Source organism: Drosophila innubila, assembly GCF_004354385.1.
Source record: "Drosophila innubila isolate TH190305 chromosome 2R unlocalized genomic scaffold, UK_Dinn_1.0 1_C_2R, whole genome shotgun sequence".
Taxonomy (NCBI): Eukaryota; Metazoa; Arthropoda; class Insecta; order Diptera; family Drosophilidae; genus Drosophila; species Drosophila innubila.
Genome location: NW_022995374.1, coordinates 1338413 through 1363821, shown reverse-complemented (window position 1 = coordinate 1363821; position 25409 = coordinate 1338413). Strand labels below are relative to the sequence as shown.

Below are 25409 nucleotides of genomic sequence, written 5' to 3'. Positions count from 1 at the left end.
ATACACATACAATATTTATAAATCAAGCTCAAGGAATTTATCTGGCAAATATCGGAAACGGAAAAGCATCAATAATGAGTTCTACACAACAGACAGAGCGAGTGGGAAATAAACCTCACACAAAATAAGCTAAATTACAATTTGTTTACTCTTCTCTTCTCTTCTCTTTGCTTCTTGTTTTTAGTTAGTAATATTAATTTATGTGTGTTGCAATGGCGTAATTAGCACCGCTGAATTCTCAGCTCACTTGCGCAACGGATCCAAACTCTCCAACGAAAAGTCATCGATGTTCAGTTGACTCTGCAATCAAAAGCAAATATTCAACGATTACAATATTGATCAAATTAACAATCCGCATTCAAAATGTACTCAAAATTGATCAAAAATAATAAAATTAAAGTTCTTAAATTGATTTGTCTACGCTTTGAATAAATTTTGCTTACTTTAAACACGCTTGGCCCATTATTCATTTCAAACGGATCGGAGCCAAATGGATCCGTGTTGCCATTTAACCCATTGTTGGCCAACGGTGTGGTGCGTCTTGGTGCCGCAATCTTGGGCGGCGGTGCCACTGCAAAACAATAAGTAAATAAATTACATTAATTAACTAGAAAACTTAAGATTATTCATTAAAAAAAGCAAGTTCCTGATATTGCAAATAAAAAATACAATCATTAGAAAATAAAATTGTCCACCTATTGATAATATGTGATTTAGTAGACCGATTTAAACAATAATTGATAAGCATTAATAGAAAATTATTGACCACATTAGTTGTAAATTTCATGGAAATATCTGAAGAAACAGCAAATATTTTAATTTAGATTTAGATTTCCTCTAAATTTAGTTATCTATACATATATATGAAACTCTTTCTCCTAACTCACTCACTGACTAACTGACTGACTCACTGATCATTGCACAGCCCAAACCATGAGACCTAGCAGGCTAAAATTTTAATTTTAAAAATTTTTAGTCAACATTCTAAAAAATATTAATAAGCACACAATCGATGTTTTTTGAGCTTTGTCAAGAAAAAATTTTTTTTCAATATTAAACGTTATTTTTAAACTGTTTGTTTCTATAACAGCTATATGAAATAGAAATACAATCCGCTGACGTAGTGATAAAACTCTCAGTGAGTGTATAAATGTAGATAATCATTATCAAAGCCTTTAAAATGGACCTACATAATGGGGGCGTTATGTTCAGCTCGCTGGAGAATCCGCTGCTGTTGTTGCTCATGTTGTTGTTGTTGCTCAGGCTACTGTTGTTGTTGTTGTTGTGCAGCTTGTGATCATTGTTGTTGAAGAACAACTGTTGGCCAAAACTCTTTGATGGCTCAAAGCCAAACAGATCATTGCTAATGGCATTGCGACCATTGCTAAGATTATCCTGTATCTCATCAGCCCTCGGATCAAAATCACTATCCGAATCCGAATTCAACAGCAACTCATCCATTTTCTGGCTATTACTTTTGCCGCCGCTGCCGCTGCTCATCTGGCTGGACAAGTTGCTCCTTGGCGGCACAATTGGCAAGAAGGAGTTGGGAGACGCCGAATGCGTCGAGGCTGTCGTCGAATTCGTGTCAATCAGCAACTTGTCGTCATCTATAAATTGCACAAAAACCAAATTAGTCGAGCATATAAAATAATATAACTGACTACCTACATAGAAATCGGTAATTAATAAACAAAATACTAAAATTAAGGACAACAAATTTGGAAAACAAAAATAACAGACATGTAATTTGAATTTAATAAAATTTGGAATCTTTTAATGTAAAAAATTTTAATATTAGAATATTAAAATTGAATAACAAAGTTACGAATCATAATAAATAGACGAAATACAAAATATTTCATTTAAAATTGATCGATTTCTAAAAACGGATAGGAATTAAGAAAATTTAAAACCAAAACTAGAAATCATGTAATTGAAAAAAAACAATACGAAACCAATATTAGCAATAAAGTGACTGGGTTATTAAATTATTAAGGGAAAAAATTTAAAGGATTAAAATCATTAATTTTTTAATAAAAATAGCGAAAATTTAATTTGAGTAAGTTTCAGAATTCCTGTATTTAAATAAATTCTAGACTTTGGTCCTAAATAATATAATTTACAAATTTTACTTCAAGAAGGAATCTTTTTCTCACATAAATTCAACTGAAATGAATAAATCGTTTTTATTATTTGTATTTTTAAATTTTTTTCCTTTTTTATGCCCTGGTTTTATATTTATTTTGGTTACTTTGAATTTTGCTCTTAGATTTTTATATTTTCCTTTCCTCTCTCTCTCTCTATCTGTGCTTACCCAGTTTGCCATTGCTTAGCGTTGTTTCGTTGCCATTTAGTTCATTTAAAGGCGCCTCGGCAATATCCTTAATGCCCAGTTTGTACAACATGGCTTCCAGCTCGGCCTTTGGCAATTTGGTGGACAACTCGAGCAGTCGCTCCTTGTAGATGGAAATCGTCTGCTGCAGATGCTCAATCTGCTGCTGCGCTTTGCTCAGATTCGTCTTCTCATTGCTGTCCATGAATTTTCTGTGGAAATTTAAAAAATAAATTGTAATTCATCAAGATCCCGACCATAGAATGCTCGTTACTTATTTCGACATGTATTAAAATAATTTTTAGAATTACTGTCTAAAAAAATCAATTGCATACTTTTGGGTGCTTGTATTGCCTAAATTTTTAATGACTTTGGTTAGCTATTACTGCCGTTCTACTTGTCCAATATTGCTGCGATTTAGTGAGATATACGATAACATTAATAGATAACGTAAATAACCATAAAAACGGACATGTTGATGCTGATCATGAATATATATACTTTATAGAATAGGAGATGTCTCCTTCTTCCAGTTACATACATTCCAACGAACACAATATACCCTTTTACTTATTTTTTAAGCAACGGGCTTAAAAATAAATTATTTTTTGATAATGAATAAGAATTAATTCTTGTTTCGACATTTTTTTGATAATACCAAAGGATTTTTTGGAAGAAAGCTTATTTGTATTAATGTTTTAATAATAAATACCAAGGAGTATTATTTTATAGCCTTATTAAACAAAATTCATAATAATTTTTGTTATACAAATTTTTATTTGAAAATCATCACAACTATTTAGTGACGATAGATAAAACACTGATTAAGTTATCAAATAGATAACAAAATATTATACGAAAATATCTGAGATTTGCTCAATCAAATAGTTAAATATTTTTTAAGCTCACCTGTAGGCCAAATCAAAAGCCTGGCCAATGGTCAACGTAATGTCCGAGGCCAGTTTATTTGATATGAATACAAAACACTCATGAGTCTCCTCTGGCTTGGATGAGCTGCTGCTGCTGCCATTATTATAGCCATTTGTATCCATTGTGTTGTTGGTCGTCTTGACCGTTTTGGCAATGAAACTAAAGAACTTTTTCACACCCTTCTCGTCCGCACAATACGAGATGTTGTACAGTGGAAACTGATGCAGTATTTTATGGGTGCGTGGCTCTTGAATTGCAACACCTTTAATGCTAATTGTGATCTCCAATTTCTTGAACTTCTCCTGTGTGCCCGTCTCCGCCTTCTTCATCTGCTGGGCAAACTGCAGCTTGCGAATTGCATCCTTGACCACCTCAATGCCCTTGGGTTGATCCACGCTCAGGTTACCAAAGAACTGCAAGCAAAAGAATCCAGATATATATACATGTATACACATATGCTAATTGACAAGTTACACTTTAAGAATGCGAAAATATGATCATTTTTAAGTTACATAAAAAAAACAAAAAAAAAAATATAAAAATAAAGATAAACAAATAGAAAGCATTAATTTTAAAATTCAACCAGGATATATAAACTAAGAAACCAAAATTACTAAGTTTGGAAAAGAGAATTAAAAACAAAAACTAAATAAGGCAGGCAAAATTTTGGAAAAGTCAAAATCAAATATTTCTTATTACTCTGAATAAAAATTACAAATTCAAGTATGAAAAAACATTTTAATTACAAAAATTTGAAAAATTCTTTTTCATGAATATTAAGAAAAGTTGCTTTGATTTGTCTGTCTTTCATAACATTTTCTTTCGAATAGTATAGTATAGTATTTTTATTCCTTGTGAACAAGTAAATAAATAAATATTTTCTTTCCCTAGTTTTGCCTTCATATTTTGATTTCCAATTTCATGAATATTAAGAAAATTTGTATAGTATAGTATTTTTATTCCTTGTAAATAAATAAATAAATATTTTCTTTCCCTAGTTTTGCCTTCACATTTTGATTTCCAATTGTTTTTTATTTTATTTTTACCATATTTTTAATATTATTTTGGCATTTTTAGTTACCAAATTTGTGAGTTGTTAGTATTGTTTGTGGTATTCGTACCTTGACTAGATAGACCGCGTGTCCGTTGATTAATTGCTCTGGAGTGTGCAACCAATTTCTTTTGCCATTCTTTGAATCATTTTTGGAGTTGTTGCTGTTGTTGGTGTTGCTGCTGTTGCCGTTATTGTTGCCATTGCTGTTGCCAGTGCCATCGAGATTGTCGCCATCATTTTGTTGCAGTTGCAGTTGCTTCTCCTGTTGCTTGTTGTTGTTCTGTTTGTTCCAGAACTTCAACTGCGACATTTTGGCCGTTTTGCTGCCAGTTCCGCTGCTATTGCCTGCTGGCTGGTAAGGCATCGTTAATCCTTAATATTCAATCTTTAATATTTAATTCTTGATCTTCTTTACAATCTCCCTCTCGATTTAAGGCTCTGTAAAAATAAAAATAAGATAGACAATTAGTTATTAAACTCGGCTTGCTTAAAGTTTCAGTTTTTTATTTGAAATGTAATAAAAAAAAAAATAAACTATTTCTGATTGATTTCTTAACAAAATTATAAAATATTGTTCTATATTGTTTTTCATTGAACAAAATAAAATTATATTAAGTTATAACATTTCCCTAGAAATCATATTTTAAATTTATAAAAGATATAATAAAAAAAATCATAAAACAATCAATATTAAAATGAAAATAAAATAACAAAACATAACTACACTCGAATAGATAAGTAAAATGTTTTTTTTTTTTTTGTTTTGTTTTATTTACATTTAAATAAAGCAATATTTATGCCTTATCTACACATCATGCCGATGTTTAATTTCAGACTTGTTATTTCTTAAACAAATAATTTCAATTTGCAATCACGGTTTGTAATTTTATTATTATGTGACGGGATTATGTGATGATGATGATCATGATGATGACGGGGTTTTTCCTCACGTCAGCTGAAACTTAATTTGCAAAAATTCCAGCTGTCCCCCGACATGCATATATATACTTTTGTAGATATATATATATAATTATATAGTTATAGGTATAGCTTTAGCATTTGCTAATTAACAACAACGGATCGTTATACAACGCTGCTGTGAATCTGAAATGAATGCATTCTTTTCAGTTGGTAAGCCAATCCCTAGAGCCAAGTCAAGTGCATCTGCATCCCAGCTAACAACTAACAACTAACAGCTAAACCAGTTGCCACCAAGCACTAACTGAATTCATCATACATGCATACAGTATGTCAAGTAATTATTTTGACTAAATTTTTCGACTTAAACCATTCAATCAATACTACAAATACTTCATTTAATAAAAAGTAATTTTAAAAATATGAATAAAAAATTACATATGTACAATCTATTTATATAAAATTCCTTGTCCTGACTCACTCACACGCTTACTGATCATAGCACAGGCCAAACGATAAGACCTAGAATAAATTTTTCTAATTAAATTTTTTTTTTTTGTCATTGGCTAACGTTAAGTAAATAAATTGAGTTTTTTTAAACCTGCTTCAAGAACCATACACAAATTAAAAACAAAAAAAATCAAAGAAATACATTATTATTTGTAAAAAAAAAAAAAAACATGTGTGAATTTTTTTTGCCTTGTACACACAGTTAGTAGACATACTGTACATGTCAGCTGGACGTCATTGCAAAGACAATAAGCCAGAGTTTCTCAGAAAGACTCACAAACAGTGAGTAACAAAATAAAGTTGAACAAACATTCGTACAAATGTATGTACATATGAATATATATATGTATAATAAATAATGTAGTTATGTCAATTTTATTAAGTATCACACCTTGAAGCTGGGAATCTTTTGTGAAATTCTCCTACGGTTCTCACATTTCGTGTCTTTGATAATTAACAAAAAATCTTGCAAAATCTTTAATGAAACGTTGTGCAAAATACATTTAAACACTCACACACACTCACATACAGTGACTATACGTTGTCATGAATCAATTAATTATAATTATTTATTTTTTTATTTGTAATTAAATTTATACATTTTTTTTATTTCATTTTATTTATAGACATGCCGAACTTGTTTTTATTGGCTTGCTTCACTATAGCGTGTGTTCACTGTATGCACATAAGTTTGATTCATTTTCGAGTTGATTTTGGGTTGACGTTGAGGCATTAGGCAATAACAATAACAACAACAACGGACAATAATGGCACAAAAGCGAAAGCCAAATTATCCAAAAGTGGCGTGCGATGACGCCAACAACAACGAAGACAGTAAAAAAAAAATGAAAATAGCACAACTTAGGGGTATTCCTGAAACAGATTATGATTACATTTAAATAATATTTAAGTGTTTACCTTAAAATAAAACTAAGAATAAAAAAAATAAGGAAACCAAGATAAGGAAGAAAAAAAATTACATTGGGAAATAAAAATAAGGAAAGCACAATAATTAAGAAAGCACAGTAATTAATAAATAACAAATAAAAAAAAATAATAATTAAAATGTAATCTGAATCTGTTTCAGGCATACCCTTACTAGCTTAAGCTCAATAAAATGAAATGTGAAACACCCTGTATTTGGCAATTCTGCGCAATTATGGCGCCGACAACGCTGCGCAATCAAATAACAAAACTTTAAACATGCGCTCAGCCGACAGCGGGCAGAGGCAGCGACGCGTCGGAGGCAGAGACAGCAACTGCGACGAATCAAAAGATAATGTCGACAAGCCAAAGTCAACCGTCAACTAAAACCGCAATGACGACGAGACGACGACACGGAAGCTATTTACCAACACTGGCCTCCAGCACACCCAACCACCCACTCCCCACCCCCCAGCCAACCACTCTCCACTCCCCTGCCCACCCATCCACTCTCCACTCCCCTGCCAACCCATCCACTCTCCACTCCCCTGCCCACCCATCCACTCTCCACAACTGCCGTTAAGCAGCGATCTCTTTAGCATGCATAATGCGTGAGCATTTTATGTCCACAGATTAGAGGTAGTCTTGTAAAAATTATAAATTCGAGAATATGCACGAATGTGCGCAGCTGCGGCGACGGGGGAAGAAACAGCACAGTGTTGCCACTTTAGCTTATTTAATGCTAGTGCCAGCACAAAGTTTTTAAACAAAATATCAAAATAAACTTACATTCGTTTTTAATTTTTATAATTAACTAAATGCAAATTATTTTTCTTTACTTTAACTTGTTTTAAAAAAAAATAGTTAAGAATAATAAAATAAGAATTAAAATAATTAGACATAAAAAATATATGTATGTATGTATAAATATTTATTGCAAGTGAATGAAAATAAATATCCAAAAATTTGAATTAATTATTTTTGCAAGAAACGATGTGTAAGCTTTCTAGTGGTGTAAAAAATCGGTTTTAAAATCAATATTGATTCACATATACATATACTTTCATTTTGTGAAAATGATTTCTTGATTAACTGTATTTCAAAACGTTCATGTTTTGTAAATTAAAAAATAACAATTAATGCACAATATTTTCAGTTTTTTTTAAGTGTTCATTTAATTTTAGAATATTTTTGTATCATATTTCTATTTATTTTAAGGCATACAAATTCGTTTTATCATTGCTTTTGCTTTCTAACTCAACTGTCAAAATTCTGGCAGCACTGTGGAGATGCGTGGGCATGTGAGGCAGAGAGAGACAGGCAGGAACGTCTCTGCTTGCGGTACTTATCTCTTTACTACTGATATTCACAATTGCTGTGTGTACTGACTGTGAAATTTTTAGTGAACCATTTTGTTTTGCCTACCCACTCTCTCTCTCCTCTTTATCTATCATCCTCCCGCACTCTATGCAAAACATGCGAGGAGTATAATTTATGCAGCAGCATTATAGAGATTAACAGGGGTATTTTCGATGAGATATTTTATTATATTTAAACTAATGTGAGTCACCCTTATAAAACACTGATAAGATTTTGATTTTGTGCAAAAAGCAAAAAAAAAAAAGGCTGAGAAGAAAAATAAACACAAATAGAAATTGTGTCAACTATTTTTCCAATAATAATAATAATATTTAATAATGTTTGCCTTGCAGCATAATTCTACTATGCTGTGTTATTATTTATTCTTTATTTATAATTATAAATATTTATTTTTAATGCTTCAGCCTATTTTTAATGCCAAAATCTAAATCGAATCTTTATCTATTTCAGGACTACCCCCAATGAGCTCTTATCTAGCCTGACAACAACAACACTACTTTCTTTTAGATCTTCTGATGGTTACACTGGCAAGCAGTGTGTACACACCACTCAACAATCCAATTAGTTTGAGACAAAGTAAAAACAAACAAATTCTGCGTTATTTAAGGCTTAAATATTGCACAAGAAAATGAACAAATAAACGCACAAAAAACCCGAAAACAATAAAAAAAAAAACCGCTTTCATAATTAGCGCGAGCTGCGTACTGCGCTTGCGTGTGTGCGTGCTAAGCAAAAACCGAAGAAAACAAAGCAAACGAAGAAGAAAACAAAACCCACACACAACCCACAATTTGAATTTAAATTTAAACAAACACACTGACACACTAATGTAATTTTACATTGGCACTTTTGCTTTTCTTTTCTTTTTGCAAAACACGCATACCGTTTGATTAGTAAGGCGTTAAATCCGACAAAGTTTTAAAAAATCCTCAAGTGTTGAATTCGAATTCGAGTTACAGATTTTCACCGCTCTTTTTATTTTTTTTTGACAGCGGCACGACGCTGCTACGTAACGTACACGTCGGGAGACAGCTGCGTACTAAATAACAAAAAACCAAAGCTTCAACTTTTTCAAGTCGTCTCGTTTCGTTTCGTTTAATTCAATTGCAGTTCAGCTGCTCACTCACACACACACACACACACACACATGCAAGTACACATGCAAGAGGGGGAGAGACGGTACTAAACAATTGTCAAGATAGCCGCTCTCTCTTCATAATGAGATAAATTGAGATTAGCGCACTGCAAAGAGAGAGCAACAAGTGCAAGCGCACTGAGCTTAGTTTTTTTTCTTGTAATTAAATTGTATATTTATAAATATATATTTAAATTTAAATTTTTTAGATATTTTAAAATTTTTAATCATTTTTATTTTTGTTGACGTAAAATATAAATTAATAATTAATTAATTGATACAGTGACTCTCGGCTCATTTTAACCACAACAATTACATTACAAAAAGAGACAATTTAAACTAAAACGCATATATTTCAATTAATGTTTAAACTTCTGCAAAATATATACATATATTTTATTTTATTTATTATTATTTATTAATATATATAAGAAAAAAGTGAAGTGGCTCAATTAAGCTGGCCACTATATCAGATAAACTGGCTCAATATTAATTACACGTGTGCGCGCGCTCTCTCTCCCTCCCGCTCTTTCAATAGTTTTCACTCTCTCACGATCTGCGCGCTTGCCAAATGACAGTGCGAAAAAGTGCTTAGCAAGGAGTAAAGAGAGCGGAATTTTTGTACTATTTCCAGACAATTCCAGTTTTAGCATCTGAATTTGTACAAAATGAGCCAAATTTAAATGCATATATGTATGTATAATATGTGCATAATTTTCACTTGTCAAACAATTTTCGCTAGTTTTTACTCGTTGAAAATTTAAATCTTGCCTTGTGCGCTGATTGAAGAAATTAGTGCAATTGATGCGATGCGGGCGCGCGTGAGAGAGACAGAGAGAGAGAGAGAGGATAGAGACGACTGGAAACGACGGCACAGTTTTCCAATACACGCGATAACAACAATAAAACAGCAAAGGCAACAATGGCGGGATGCTGCGGCTGGTACAAATACGAAATACAACAAAAAGAGCAACAACAAACAGCCGTTTTACTTTTTTTCGCGCGCTCTCTTTGTCTTCTCCTTTTCGCCTTCTTCTTCGATACTGCGTAAATTTACAACAAACAAGATAAGAGCAGGCGCAGCAGCAACAACAACAATAACAATAACAACAACCACACCGACTCGACGAATGGACGATGGAATTATCCTCAGCACCTTCACGGTCCGCCGATTTGTTTATACCGATCACGCGCAAGAGCAGGAGAGAGACTGACGACTGACGGTTGACGTTTCAGTTGCCGTTGCCGATTGACCAAAAAGTTATGAGGCCGCGTTTCATGTTTTGCACCTGCCAGGGCTGCACACTCACGCTCCCACATATGCAGTTTTTGACATCTGCCAAACGGAGCATTGGATTTTCAGTGAGCAACTCCATTGCACGCCGAGCGGAGAGCGTACAATGTTTTGCGATAGCCCTGGTTTGTCTTGTACAAACGTAAAACTAGTTATTGCTCGCTTACGAATGACTCATAGGGCTTCATGAGCACACGATATACCCTACAACTGTCTTTAAAAAAATTAAGATATACAAATTATTTTTATTTATTTTATATAAAAAATAATTTAAAATTTTATTACATTTAAGTTTGTATCTCAATGTTAAACAAAATATAAAAAATTAAAAATATAAGCTATAAATATTATTATTTTTTGTGATCCCTGCTTTTTTGATTATCAAAAATATATATACATATGCTATCAAAAACTTGACTTACTGATCTGTAATGGATTAAGGATATTTAAAAATTCCGACTAGCATTTCTTTGAAATTAATTGCAACATGTCAAATATGATAACTCAAATGCCCGACACAACTCACTGTAGGTGATTAAGCGTAGTTTTCTCTTTTGTGGTTTCAGCATACACACACAATCGTACATACACACACACACATATACAAATGAGCAAGCGCATTTGTATTAAAAAGTTTTACCTGTTGCTTTTCAATTGTTTTTGTTTTTGTTTTTTTCTTGTACACAATTTGTTTGAGCAACGATCGCTTGTTTGCCAATGCAAAATACAGAATCAGTTAAAATCCCAAGATACGTGAAAAGTATGTTCATAAACAATTATATTTACAGGTGGCCGTAACATTTCCATACATACATAGATCTTTCTATATGTGTGTGTGTGTATTGCTTGTGTAAAAACAAAGACCAGCCTCAAAGACAATGTTGTTGTTGTTTCGCTGCTGCTGAACGAGAGGGCTCAAGAGCTGAGAGGGGACTGTGAGAGGACAGAAGAGCAACGCAATAGCGGCGAAAAATATGTACATGCAACATAAACAGTGACTCACAGCTTGTTTGACCCACAACATTTGTAACTATGTCTTCTTTATATTGCTTAATTCAAATAAAATATGTATTATATGCATTAAAAAAAAAAATAGAAAATATTTTGTTCAAGTTTGAAAATTATTAAGCAAATGTGCATTTAGATTTTATTTATTACTCCAGCATTTGAATTATTAATTTATTGAACATTCTTAATTCGTTAGATGAGTTCGTCAGATTTTAAATAAATATTCATTATAAGCAAAAAAATCAAGGTGTAAAGTTTGTGCGCTTTTAACAATTTTGTTTTTATGTGAACTTTGACCTCAAATCTGATTGACTTGCCGGTCGAATTTTTTATAACGCCGCCTAACTTCTCGATCAAATCGTGTCAGCTACGTTGCGTATGGTACGGTATTTATTTATTTATTTGTCTATTTTGTTGTCTTTAAATTATAAAAGCTTTCAAAAGATTTACTTGACACACTGTATGTACATTTGTGATACGTAATTTCTTGGGGTTTTGTGTGTTGGTTTTTTTTGGTTTTTGTTTTGTTGGTTGAATTGCAATGAAACTGGTTTCCTAAGTCAGGCGTATAATGTACAATGTACAAACAAATATTATTACACACAAGAGACACATGTACGTATGTATATATGTATATGTACATACATTTGTGTATAACTATGAGGATTTAATTATTGTTGTTTGAGGTTGTTGTTGTTGCCCAAGTCAAATGCCGCAAATTTTTGCAGTCATTTCTCTCAAATTTGCCACATTTTGAGTTGAGTCGTTGTTGTTGTTTTGTTGTTGCTGCAACGTTGCATTGTAAATTGCATCGATGCTCACAAAAACCGGCTTAACATGTACAGCTGGTCAGGAAAGGATTTTGACACTATTAAAAATGTAAAATTAAATAAAATATAATTTTAAGAGATTTTTATTAAATATATTTTATTGTTCTTTTAAAAAAAATATTTATTGAATTTAACTTTTTTTTTTGAATTAAAAAGCAGTTTTTCATTTAGATCATATTTTATTATTCTTGGATTCTTAGTCCTGTTTTTGAAACATTTTTATTTTAGTTTAAAAAAAAACAAAAAAAAAAATACTATTTATTCATTCAAGTACTTAAATTATAATATGAATTGAATTAAACTACTTTAAAAAAATAAACAAACATATTTTTATTCAAATCTAATTTTATTAAATCTTATTTATGGTTCTTCAAAAAAATTACGAAATATTTATATATTTATCTATTGTATTATTCGTTGAAATTAATTACATTTTAAAATGAAAATACCCTTTTTAATTTAACTTCATTTTATTTGCAAAAATAATTATGTATTTTTAAGAGATTTATTATTTAGACTTCTATTTTAATATTCTTGTCTAAAGTTTTTAAAACAAGTAAAAAAATAATATTCATAAAATTTAACTATAATAATAAATAGAATATGAATATGTGAACTTCTATTTTGTTAAAATACTTTTTGGGCTAGGTGTATGTGCATGCATTGCATGGAATTGTCTATGCATGTGTGTGTGTGTGTGTGCTTGCAAGGCTTACAGTGACATCCCTGGTGTAGAGAGTGCTAACTGCGAGTTAACACTCTCTCTCTCCCTCTCGCTGGATGGAAAAGGAATCACAATCATACTCCCTCTCACAACAAAAACAATAACACAATGTTGGCAATTTACAGCTAGAGAGTAGTGTTTTTTTTTTGCCATTTACGTTGTCCACCAACAACTTTATTGTCAGCTTTGTTTTTTTTTTTTTTGCTTGCGACAAAAAATGCATTTTATTTTCATTGAGGGCTATTTGCTGTTATTGTTATTTTGTTTATCCAGGCCGACTCGTTTTAGCGTGAGCATGTGTGCGTGTATATATTTGTGTGTGTTGTTGCCACGCCCACCGCCCACATTTAAATGATGCGAGACCTTTTTATACAGAACATGCAAATTATTGACCAAATTGAGTTTTAATATTATTATTGCATACGATTTGAAACCTTTTTTAATTGTCTTATTATTCTTGTTATCGATCTCGTCAAAGTCCAATCGGCATCGCTGTCGCTGCCGACGTCGACTTCGCAGTTGCCGTCTTCGGGGGGCGTTGACTGCCAACTAGGGATGGGAGCTATGGTTCAGAGGGGGAGGGGGCCTTGTTTTAAATCAAGTTTGGCTTTTGTTTTGTTATTGTCGTGGAGTGTGACTTTGTTTGTTATCATCATGAGTTCGAAGCCCCAATTAACAAAATGCAGCAAAATTAGAGATGTGCAAAATCAACGATATATCTATGAATGAACTTTGTTAAATGTATCTAAAAAAAAAGAATTTAAAATCTGTTTTTATTTTTTCGACATATAATATCTTTATATATACAGATACACATATATAAATATTTTTATATGACTTACTGATATTAAGACATCAATGATCCGATTTTAGAACAAGAAATATGTAAGTATGTACAAATGTTGAAATATCGATGTGTCGAGTTTTTTTTTTACACCAATAACATTTTTTTTAGCATGCTCAAAGTTTATCAAAGATTTTATATTACTAATCAAAATTATAGTCGCTCTTATCGACTTATCGATGCTACGACATGTTGACATCACTAGCCAAATTTAAAGCGCAGTTGGGCAGCTTTTTTTATTCTTCTTTTATATTTATATACTTGATTTTCTTCAGTAAATGTCACAAAAATGTTATTGTACATATTTTGTGCATTTATCAAATGGCAACTGAAGCCAGTTTTGTGTACAAATGTAGAAACGTGCTGGTATTTCTCAATATAATCATAAAACACACATTGTAAGCCTGGGAGTGGGAGGAAACAACAACAACAACAACAAAAACAACAACAGCAACAACAGTGACAGCGACTGCGACGCTGGCAGCATAATTAACATACGTGCCGATGTTAAAGCGCAGTTCAAGTCACGTTTGCATTTCACGCTTTTTTTGATTGACTGTTGCTGTTGCTGTTATCGCAAACTGTTTGCTGTAATCATTGAATGGCCAGCCGCGAACACCCTGTAATCGTTAATTAATGTACTTGCTGCAGTTGTTGTTCTTCTTGTGGTTGTTGTTTTTGATTCATTTTTGTTTCACTCGTTTTCTTTTTGCATGCGAAATGCGGTATATCAAGTAATTGTTTTGACAATGCGAAAAATACATACAGTGGGTCAAGATAAAGTTTTGAAAAAATTTGATATTTTTAAATGTTTTTTTTAAATTTAAAAAATTTTCCATTTAATAAAAGCATTTAAAAGAATAAATCAAATATAAATCCATTGTAATATGTTTATTTTACTTGCAAGAAATTAATGTTTTGATTTTGTCAAAAAACTTTTTTGAGTAGCTGTATATACAACCATTATCTTTGTTTCTTTTTCCCAATGTAAATAAGTAAATAATAATAATTGATATGCTGTAAACAATCTGTTAGTGTTAATCAAAGTGCTGTAAGCACTCTGTAAACGTTAATTGATGTGATGTAAACACCCTGTAAACGTTAATCGCTGCCCTTGTTGATTTTATTTGAGTTTTTTTTTCGCATTAAATACGCAAATGAGACAAATAATTCCGAGCTTATCTCGTTAAAACCGCCTCTGGCTTTTGCGGTCTTATCAGCACGCTTTTGAGCTCTGAACGCCCCTTAAATAATCACAACACACTGATACACACACACAAACACCCACATACAGATACACACACACAAATACCCACATACAGATACACACACACATGTTTGTTTGGCTATTCGAGTAATTCAATTATTTTGTATATTATTTTCAGTGTGCAACAAAAGCGACAATAAAATAACAATGACAGCAACAAAAACAACAACAACCACAATAAACAGCGACAACGACACAGATAAGTGTTGTCATTGTTGTTATAGTTGTTGCTGTCATTGTTGTTGTTGTTGCTGTTGTTGTTGGCGCTATGGCACCGACTGGCACAGCAATTATTCTGTATTCGCTTGAGATAGTGTGAGACTTCCGTCGAGCACTGTGGTTATTACATCGGCAGGGGGATGGGGAGAGGCGAAACTAAAAACGGCGAAAGTTTTGTTTTACAAGGAAAATATAATTATTGAAGGTTTTTTGTTTGTTTTCCATACACACAGCATATGTCACGATAAGTAAATCTGTTGAATTTATAGCACAAAACGTGCGACAAGGTCAACAAATGCCATTTGATGTATGATAGCAGCATTTAAATGTGCGCGCTCAGCTAACGATATGGCAGCACTGGCTTAACAGCTGCTCAACAGTGTGGAGCGGTGAAGTAAGCAATTAATCGATATGTATCAGCCGACCACCACACTTTAACATTATTTGAGAAAATTGATAACTGAGTGGTGCGCTGTTATGTTAACGTTACAGACAGCGTGTGGAGTAAGTTGACAGCTGTTTAATTTAAATGCAAGCTTTTTACTTTAGATTTTTTTAGGCAAAACCAAAAGCTGCAGTGCTTAAAAATGATATGTACTCTTTTATTAAATTGATTTCTATCAGATAATTGACATTTTATATTGTTTGATAATTAGTCAAATTATTTAGCAGTAATAATTGAGCGCCCAGTGTTAATAACATTGGAGCAAACTGTTAAGCTTTTGGCGCTGTTAAAACAGCTGTTGGCTCACAGTCCGTGGATAAAGTCGGGGGGACGCGTTAAAAAAAATTGAAAAATTGATATTTTGATCGGTATTTTGTTGAATTTTGCATTAAACAAAACACATAAACTGCAATTAAAAATAAGTGAGCAACGGCGAAAAACACGACGCAGTTTGAGAAAAGTTTTGTTTACCTTTTTTTGGCAACGCGTATCGAGAAATAAAATTTGTATATGTAAATAGCTGTATATATATATATATAAATGTATGTGTACATGTATTGTATATACATGTACGTGTGCTATTTGTGAGTGTGTGTGTGTGTTTTGTGCGTCGAGCTGAAAATGAAAAATGGAAAATGCAATTAACATTTAACATTTAACAGCGAACGCAGTTCAGTTAATGTTAAAATGCAGTGTTTATTTTAAGAGAGGCCAGGTGTCGAAAGGGGCTGGTGGAAGGGAGAGAAGGCAGTGGCAGTGGGAGGGGGAAGGAAGGCACATGGAAAACGAGCCTAAACAAATTGCTTTTCCCGCTTTTCCGTCGCTGTCCGCTCGTCGTAGCCGTTGTTGTTGTTGGTCATGAATCTAAATCTCAATCTCAATCTGCAGCAAAGTAAGTAAAAACAAAAACAAATACAAAAAACAACAAAACTTCTATCCGCTCTTCACTCTCCTCTCTCTTTACTCACAAGCTTACAGTATATCAAGTAATTGTTTTGACAATGCAACAAATTCATTTACTTGTTCTGATTTTTGACGCTTTTATAATAAAATCAAAATATAACAAAATTAAATAATTAAATTATAAAATTAAATTGTATAAAGTATTTTAATTTAAAAAAAATTAATAATAAATTATTTGTTAAGCTTTTTTTGCTAAATCAAAAATTTGTAAAAATAATTACTTAACATACCAAAAAACAATATAAATATTTGTAACAAATAGTTTACAAAAAAAAACATCCACCTTTTAAAATTATTATTTATAAGAATACTTAAATTTTTTATGTTAAAATATTTTTTTGACATACTCAATCTTTTTTTTATTTTTAAAAGCGTTTAAAACTGTTTTTAAAATGCTATTTTAATTGCATATTAAACTATATAGACTAAGATAATTATTTGCATTTTTTCCCAAAATATTTACTTGAATATTACTTAACATACTGAAAAAAATTTTTAATTAATATAATAAGCATTTTTTATAATAAATAAAAAAAACTTAATTTTTTTTTTGGGAATTAATGGCTTTTGTCAGAACAATTATTTAAGAAAGTAGTTCTTTATTTATTTTTTTTTGAAAAAAAAGCAATTGGTTTTGTCAAAATAGCTACTTGACACACTGTACACAGTACATAACATAATTATCGATGAGCTTTGCCTTATCTGTGGTACCGTTAGTTTGCTGATAAGTGCGCTTCTTCGATTATCGTTGCTCGCTATTGGTTTTTTCATTAGTTTTTTGTTTTGTTTAGTTTGTTTTGTTGTTGATTTTTTTGCTTTCTTTGCTTTTGTTTTGACTTCTTTCAAGGGCACTTTTCCTTAGGCAATTTCTTTGTCATTATCTTTACTCATTTATAAGTTATCCTGACAACATGTTTTATTTGCGCCTTTCCTTTTCTTTTTCTGTTGCATATTTGCCTAATTTATCCAACTCCTTTTACCTTCTTCTTTATTTGCTTTGCTGCCCTTTGGAAAAATGCTGCTTTTGATTTATGTTTCTAATAAAATTTCAATAGACTTGCAATTTGTCGTGTTGCACAGAGAGGGAGAGAGAGTGAGAGTTGCGTCCTTGTCATGCTTCATGCCACGTGCGTTCGACCGCACAGTGGTACGATTCAGCGAAAATCTAAGCAATTTAAATGATGACAATATTAAAATATTTATCTGATTAGATTTTTTCTAAAATAAAAATACGTAAGAAATTTTTTGTTATAAAGATTGGACGAATGAATTTTTGTACTTTATACGAGCTTTGACAATTATTGTAGGAATTAACTGTAATACTTTAAATTACATATTTTCGAATTTACATCCAGTCATTTTTTTATCTATTGAAATTAGTGGTAAATGGAGCACAATAAAGCAAATATGGGTGTCAAATAGCGTATATAGGAGTGTAGGAGTATTGGAAATATATGAAAATATTTTTAAGAGGTATCAATTTTAAAATAACATGCTATTTATCTTGAATCAGTTTTATTTTTTTACAACCACTAATGGTGTATGACAGATCTAAGTGTTCCAGGAAACAAAAAACTCGATTAGAATCACATCAAGGGTATTATTAATAAAATATCTGTTGCTCCATAGTTATAATTCTTTTATCATTATCTTATTGTTTATTATTAGATATTTATCTGATTAAAATAACATGTCAGCCAACAATCGAAATCATAATTATATTGTATAACTTATAGTTCTCTTTGCTATAAAACCGTGATCATGTCAAAATTAAATATAGTAATAGCTGTGAATACCAACAAGATGTGGTTCCTTTTCCAATCGATAATCCTTCTAACAGGATTCGCGGCTTATTCGATTGCATATAACTATCGATTCGTTCTTGACGATTTTGAAATATTTAGCGAGTGTCGTGATCAACCAAAGAACGTATTGAATATAAACGGTCTCTTCGATTTATCTGAACTAAAGCTTAATGCAACTTTTGAATCTGTATATGTATCGGGCAATTTGACCACTATTTGGAATATACAACCATCGGATCGCATTGAAGTAAATTTCTAAACATTATTCATGCCTGTTTCGGTTTTTACTTTCGGCCAGATTTATCGGAAGTGTAAATTATTAACTAATTTCATTTCGGCTATACTTGTCCTTGTATTCAATTCACTTTAAATTGGTTAACTTAGTCTGATATATAATAGAAAATGAAGTCGAAACAGGCCTGATTAACACTTTTTTTAACGCTGGTTCTTAAGGGAGATATACCTTTACAGGCTTCTTTGGAATTGTTACGCTTTGACCGCGGAGTGTGGTTTAATACATTATATAGTATGGTCATCAAGGACTTATGCAGTGTCCTTTATAGCGAACATCAATATTGGTACCAATTTTGGACCAAACACATAAGCAACTCGAAAGACGTTAAGAGCAAATGCTTTTCGCCTGGTGTAAGACTTGCCAAGATGATTATTATTTTTAACCATAAATAAAATAAATTTGCTTATATTAAACAGACCAAATTAGTGCATGAGCCATATAAAGTGGATATGACAGCACATATGAGTGGACTTCGAATGGAAGGACCACATAAGATATTATATAAACTCAAGGCATTTGACTTAATGCAACGCGAAAGAGGTACAAGTATTTGCTTTGAAATACTGGGGGAAATAACTGGGATATAATGATCTCAGAAAAACATTTATCTTCATTTTTTATCTTTTATCAAATCGGAACAGGACCAAAAGCTTAAAAAATTACTTGAAATTTTTTTTATAAATAAACTTTTGTTAATTTTTAATTAATAAATCAGTGTGTTTTATTCCTCTCTAAAGGCCTTTCTCTAGCAAACTTAAAATTCTTGTCAGGAGTTTGTTATTTATTTATTGTATTTGTGGAACATAACTAAAACAGTGTGACCAAGCACCTAATATTAAAAATATATTCACCTAAAACTTGCATGGTCACTCTGAAAAATCACTTTATCAGGAAAAAATGCTCAGTATATTTTCCTAATACACTCATCAGCTGTTCTTTCAGTCCACATAGGCCATCGATATGCCAACTATCGATGTGGATCTGTGGATTTCGTTCAATATACTGTATACACAAGAATCGAAAACGAAAACTAAAAATTCCTGCTACCTTTTTTTTTTTTATATGAAGTTTGACAGGAATTTTGATTTCCGGGCCTTAAATTGTTATTTTACTTACTTTTCGATGTTGTAAATAGTCAAATTTTATCCGAAACTCCGTACTTACTATAGAAATAGGTCCATATAGGACTAGATGTATATGCTTAAAATGTTAAAAAAAGATTTTTATTTAGATTTTGACTTTCTCAAATCAAAATAGGAACACCATCAGCAGGAATGTACTTTTTTTATTATTCAGTATACAATTCTTAAATAAACGTTTTAACTAGAATTGTTATTTATTAATATTTGACGCTCAAAAAGTGGTCAGTTTTTATCGCTAAATTAAATATTGTTCTAAGATTATTAAACATTAGTGTAGGGTCTTTTAATAGAAATTACTTTAAGAATTTAAATAAGTTTAACTTAATGAAATAATTAAAATAAATGCAAAAACATGCCTTTTTTTCATAGGTTTGTTTAACGTATATGCTTTAAACTTAAATAAAAAAAAAATAATAAAAAAAATATAAAATAAAATTAATAAATATAAATATTGCTTGAACCACTGTGCTTGTAGTTTCGTTGCCTTTTGCACATCAAAAGCCGCGACGAACGCAAAAATATGCGAAACTTCAGCAATCTCCCTCTACCCCTCTTCCCGCAATCCTTCCCACCCTTTTCCCCCTGTTCCACCCGGTAACCTTTTCGCTCCCAGGAGCAGTGTTTTATGTGTTACGCGGACATTGTCAGGGATCTCTCTCCATATTCCTCTCGCTCTAACTTTTACTGTTGTTACTTAGCTGTTGTTGTTGTTGTTGTTGTGACTGCTAGGCCTACGTATGTATGTATGTATGTTTGCATGGGTGCATGTGCCGCCATACATTACAATGAAGTATGTGTGTTTGAATGAATGGTCTCTCCACTCTCTCTCTCTCTCTCGCTCTCTCCTCCTCATCTCTCACTCTCGCTGTGACTCTCGTGTCCTTTGCTGCCTGATTGTTTTGCTTTGGCGACCTTTTCGCACACACACACACACACACACACACACATATATCTATTTGTTCACATGGTCACAGACGGCCAGCAGAAGTAGCAGAAGAAGAAGAATAGAAGGAGCAGAAAGCAGAAGCAGAGAGGCAGCAGTGGCTAATTATGACCCTCACACGTTTTCAAAACAAACAGAACACAAGTGCTAAAAAGCTACAGTCGAGCGAACCCGACTTTAAAAGACCCTGTACTTAATAAATTAAAAAAAAACAGAACAAATGAATGGTAACAATATAATAATAATAATATGTTTATCATCAAGGCTGCAAACCAACAAAATTTTGGAAAAGGTTCGGTTCGATGGTTCGAACCCTAAAGCAAGACTTAGGTTCGGTTCGCAAACCGGTTTATATAACTCCTAAACCTAAGGTTTGTGTTCAAACCTTGGTTCAATTATGTGAAAAAAAGAATAATTTTTTTTTGTATAATTTTTTCTTGATTTTAATAATGAAGTACCCCAAAAAAATGTGATAATAACTCAGCTATCTTTCCATGGATTTTATAGATAAATTTATAAAACGACGGGTAGTTTATATTGCTATATATAGCTAATCCATAGCTAAATGATTTAAATCTAATTATTTTCTTAAAAAAAAACTAAATGCTTACCTTTTTTTTTTTTTATTTTAGAATTGTATATGATCGAATTAGAGATATAATTATTAGCTTTTAATATGCGTTATTTTTTTTTGCGAAAGAAATCAATGCAATGCTTTTCTCTGTTTACTAATGTTGTATACCCTTTGCGTATTTAAAGTACAGGGTCTAACAAGCACACACTATTTGGCTTGAGGGCGTCGAGCGGCGTACAAGACAAGTCAGTTGGTGGGCTCAAGAGGGGGTGTAAGTAGAAGAAGAGGGAAGGGGGTGTAGAGAAGGGAGGGGACAATTGCCGGACAAGTGTTTAGCTACGTTTAAACGTTTCCGGAGCTCACTTTTGTGTGTGTGTTGTCGTGTCGCCTTTTAGCCTTGGAGTCTATATTTGGCAACGCATGCAGCCTGACACTTCCTCCCGTCCCCCGCTCTCTCTCTCTCTCTCTCTTTCGCCACACTCACCACTCTCCACTTTCCATTCTCCAGTTGCCTTTCACTCTCCCCACTCCTGCTGTCATCGCTCGGTTTGTTTGTTGCACTTTTATTGCGTTTTTTGGATCCGCCAAGCTAAGTGGTTCTAGTTGTGTGAACGCGTCTGTGTGTGTGAGCCATAAACATGTCGTCTTTCGCTTGATTTAGCGCCTGTTGTTGCCATTGTTGGCCAACAAAATGGGGCTCCGTCTAAGCCACTGACCGCTGACCATGTTTAACGTAGTACAACACAACGTGGCGTATACGTAACGTAACATTTTGCTTTCCCAGAGATCATCTTGCAGCACACAATGGGGCAACACTGTTTGTCATATCTATCAACTCTATCAATTTCTAATGCCAATAACGTGTTGACAATGCCTGTTACCAACTCCAGTTATGGCCATAAATCCTTAGCCTGTTTAGCAGCAGATACAAAAGTATCTTTCGCTTGCTTTTTCGCATCTTTTTGTATCTTTTCGACAATGAGTCTACAGTTTGTCAAATTTTTGACAACTATTCAACTTGAAGTTGACTTTGCCAACTATTATGAATATAATTTTAATATCTTTAGCTCAAATCTTTGTTGTTTTATTCGAAAATTTTAAGAATATTTAGGGTGTGCTTTTTCAAACAGATTTTCAAATTTTTGATACAATTTTTATTTTTTTGAATTGCTAACTTTTATTTAAAAAATTTTAGCTTCAGAGATCATTATATCCCAGTTACTTCCCCCAATATTTCAAAGCAAATACTTGTACCTCTTTCGCGTTGCTTTAAGTCAAATGCCTTGAATTTAATTATGAGTTTATGTGGTCCTTCCATCCGAAGTCCACTCAAATGTGCTGTCATATCCATTTTAAATGGCTCATGCTCTAATTTGGTCTGTTTAATATAAGCAAATTTATTTTATTTATGGTTAATAATAATAAAATTCTTGGCAAGTCTTACACCAGGCGAAAAGCATTTGCTCTTAACGTCTTTCGAGTTGCTTATGTGTTTAGTCCAAAATTGGTACCAATATTGATGTTCGCTATAAAGGACACTGCAAAAGTCCTTGACGACCATACTATATAATGTATTAAACCACACTCCGCGGTCAAAGCGTAACAATTCCAAAGAAGCCTGTAAAGGTATATCTCCCTTAAGAACCAGCGTTAAAAAAAGTGTTAATCAGGCCTGTTTCGGCTTCATTTTCTATTATATATCAGACTAAGTTAACCAATTTAAAGTGAATTGAATACAAGGACAAGTATAGCCGAAATGAAACTAGTTAATAATTTACACTTCCGATAAATCTGGCCGAAAGTGAAAACCGAAACAGGCTTGAATAATATTTAGAAATTTACTTCAATGCGATCCGATGGTTGTATATTCCAGATAGTGGTCAAATTGCCCGATACATATACAGATTCAAAAGTTGCATTAAGCTTTAGTTCAGATAAATCGAAGAGACCGTTTATATTCAATACGTTCTTTGGTTGATCACGACACTCGCTGAATATTTCAAAATCGTCAAGAACGAATCGATAATTATATGCAATCGAATAAGCCGCGAATCCTGTTAGAAGGATTATCGATTGGAAAAGGAACCACATCTTGTTGATATTCACAGTTACTACTATATTCAATCTCGAAATGATCACGGTTTTTATAGCGATGAGAACTATAAGTTATACAATATAATTATAAACTAGGGGTATTCAGGGATATACCCCGCTGTATTTTGATGTATGCTTTTGATTGTTAGCTAACATGTTATTTTTTAATCAAATAAATATATAATAATAAACAATAAGATAATAATAAGAGAATTATAACAGAATGGAGCAATAGTTATTTAATTAATTATAGCCTAGATGTGATTTTAACCGTGTTTTTTTGTTTCCTGGCACATTAAGAGCTGTCATAGACCATTAGCAGTTGTTAAAAACGGAATCTGATTTAAGATAAATTGCATGTTATCATAATATTAACTTTAATATGATATCATGTTATTGTAAGAATATATGCATATATTGATATAAAATAGACACAATGGCTCTAGGTAAGAACACTAATTTAATAGATAAACAAAGAAATAATGTTTTAAAGTTAGTTCGAAAATATATAATTGAAGGTACTCCAAATTAATAAGAAGTAAAAAGGTTTGTGCCGTGTGTGCATTAAAAAAAGGTGCAAAAATATATAATAAATATTTTAATTAATAATATAATGATGTATTATTGATTTTTACTTCATGCTCTTTGCAGGCAATATAAAGAATGGCCTAAGCCGTTTTAGCCTGGTCAAATCGCAGAGCAGTGGCAAACTGAGTCTTAGCAATGAGGTCGATGCTGCAGCAGCAACAACAACAGCAACAAAAACGACAACAACTAGTTTACGTGCTGCCAAACTCAAGATCGAGGCAATGCAACAACAGCAACAGCAGCAACAACAACAACAGAAACAGAGCAACATTATTTTGTTGCGTGGCACACGCAATGAAAATGGCCAGATCATAATACAGAATAAACAGGATATACTTAGTCTGATTAGCGAGCAGCAGCAACAACAGCAACAACAACAGGATAAAGCCACGGCCATAACACTTAATCAATTGCCAACAACAACAACTGTGGCACGCAAAACTATCGTGCAAACATCGACAACAAGCAACAATTCTTCTGGCAGCATTTCCATAGTCTCCAGCAGTGGCAAGGAATCGAATACGATACTCTTGCAAACGCCGATTAATGCCAGCCAATTGGAGAGTGTGCTCAAGGCTCAAAACACAGCAGCAACAAAGCAACAACTCAACAACAACAACAGCAGCAACAACAACACTAAGCTCATCGAACGTCCTTTTTTGCTTAAACATGTAAGATTTTAGAACCAGTTAAAACTATCAATCACAATAGCAAAAACATTTCAAACTATCCATAACGCTCTTTATTATAATAAACATTTTTTTGGTTAACTAAAACTAGCTTTATGTCAATCGATTACTAAATTTAACTACTTGAACACGATATTAATAAGATTCGAAAAACAAATATTTTTCATCTAGATCTGTATGTCGATTTGCATGCTAAGGGTCCTCCCTTTGAAATTTTTAAAATTGAAAAATTTAAACCTTAAGTTTTCAGTTTTAAACAACTCCTTATATCGTAATTAGTATAAAACAACACTTTAAACTTGATTCTGAGAAATTTCATTTTCTTGTAAAAAATCATGTGAAATTGGATAAAAATTTTTACTTGTAAAGTGGCTAGATCCAAAGTCTGACAAACTTCAAACTGTCATAACTTTACCAAAACTCAACCGATTTTCAAGCGGAATGTCATTTTGATTATGATTTGGCCTCCTATATAATTCTGCATTAAAATTTGTAACAT

The 25409-nt window shown here is 32.4% G+C and overlaps 2 protein-coding genes across 3 annotated transcripts in view; one reads left to right on the top strand and one right to left on the bottom strand.

Moving 5' to 3' along the window:
* Positions 1–177: 177 nt before the first annotated feature.
* Positions 178–10128, bottom strand: LOC117783546 (PTB domain-containing adapter protein ced-6). 2 transcript variants are annotated; one of them, XM_034620992.1, is made up of 7 exons: positions 9958–10128; positions 4387–4757; positions 3245–3678; positions 2318–2547; positions 1191–1610; positions 444–571; positions 178–300 (listed from the first exon to the last, which is right to left on the bottom strand). In XM_034620992.1, exons 2-7 carry the CDS (start codon positions 4681–4683, stop codon positions 244–246), a joined length of 1566 nt encoding a protein of 521 aa, XP_034476883.1. In that variant the 5' UTR covers positions 4684–4757; positions 9958–10128; the 3' UTR covers positions 178–243. The 2 variants fall into 2 exon arrangements, with proteins under 2 accessions (XP_034476883.1, XP_034476881.1); XM_034620990.1 differs by lacking the exon at positions 9958–10128 and adding an exon at positions 8935–9188.
* A 6261-nt stretch (positions 10129–16389) lies between these two features.
* The window catches only part of LOC117783070, a 61525-nt gene continuing 52505 nt past the window's right edge, over positions 16390–25409 (top strand). Inside the window, exons 1-2 of the mRNA XM_034620247.1 lie at positions 16390–16709; positions 24285–24892. Of these exons, the coding sequence (XP_034476138.1) occupies positions 16676–16709; positions 24285–24892 (642 nt within the window). The 5' untranslated portion in view covers positions 16390–16675. The remainder of the gene's footprint in view (positions 16710–24284; positions 24893–25409) is intronic.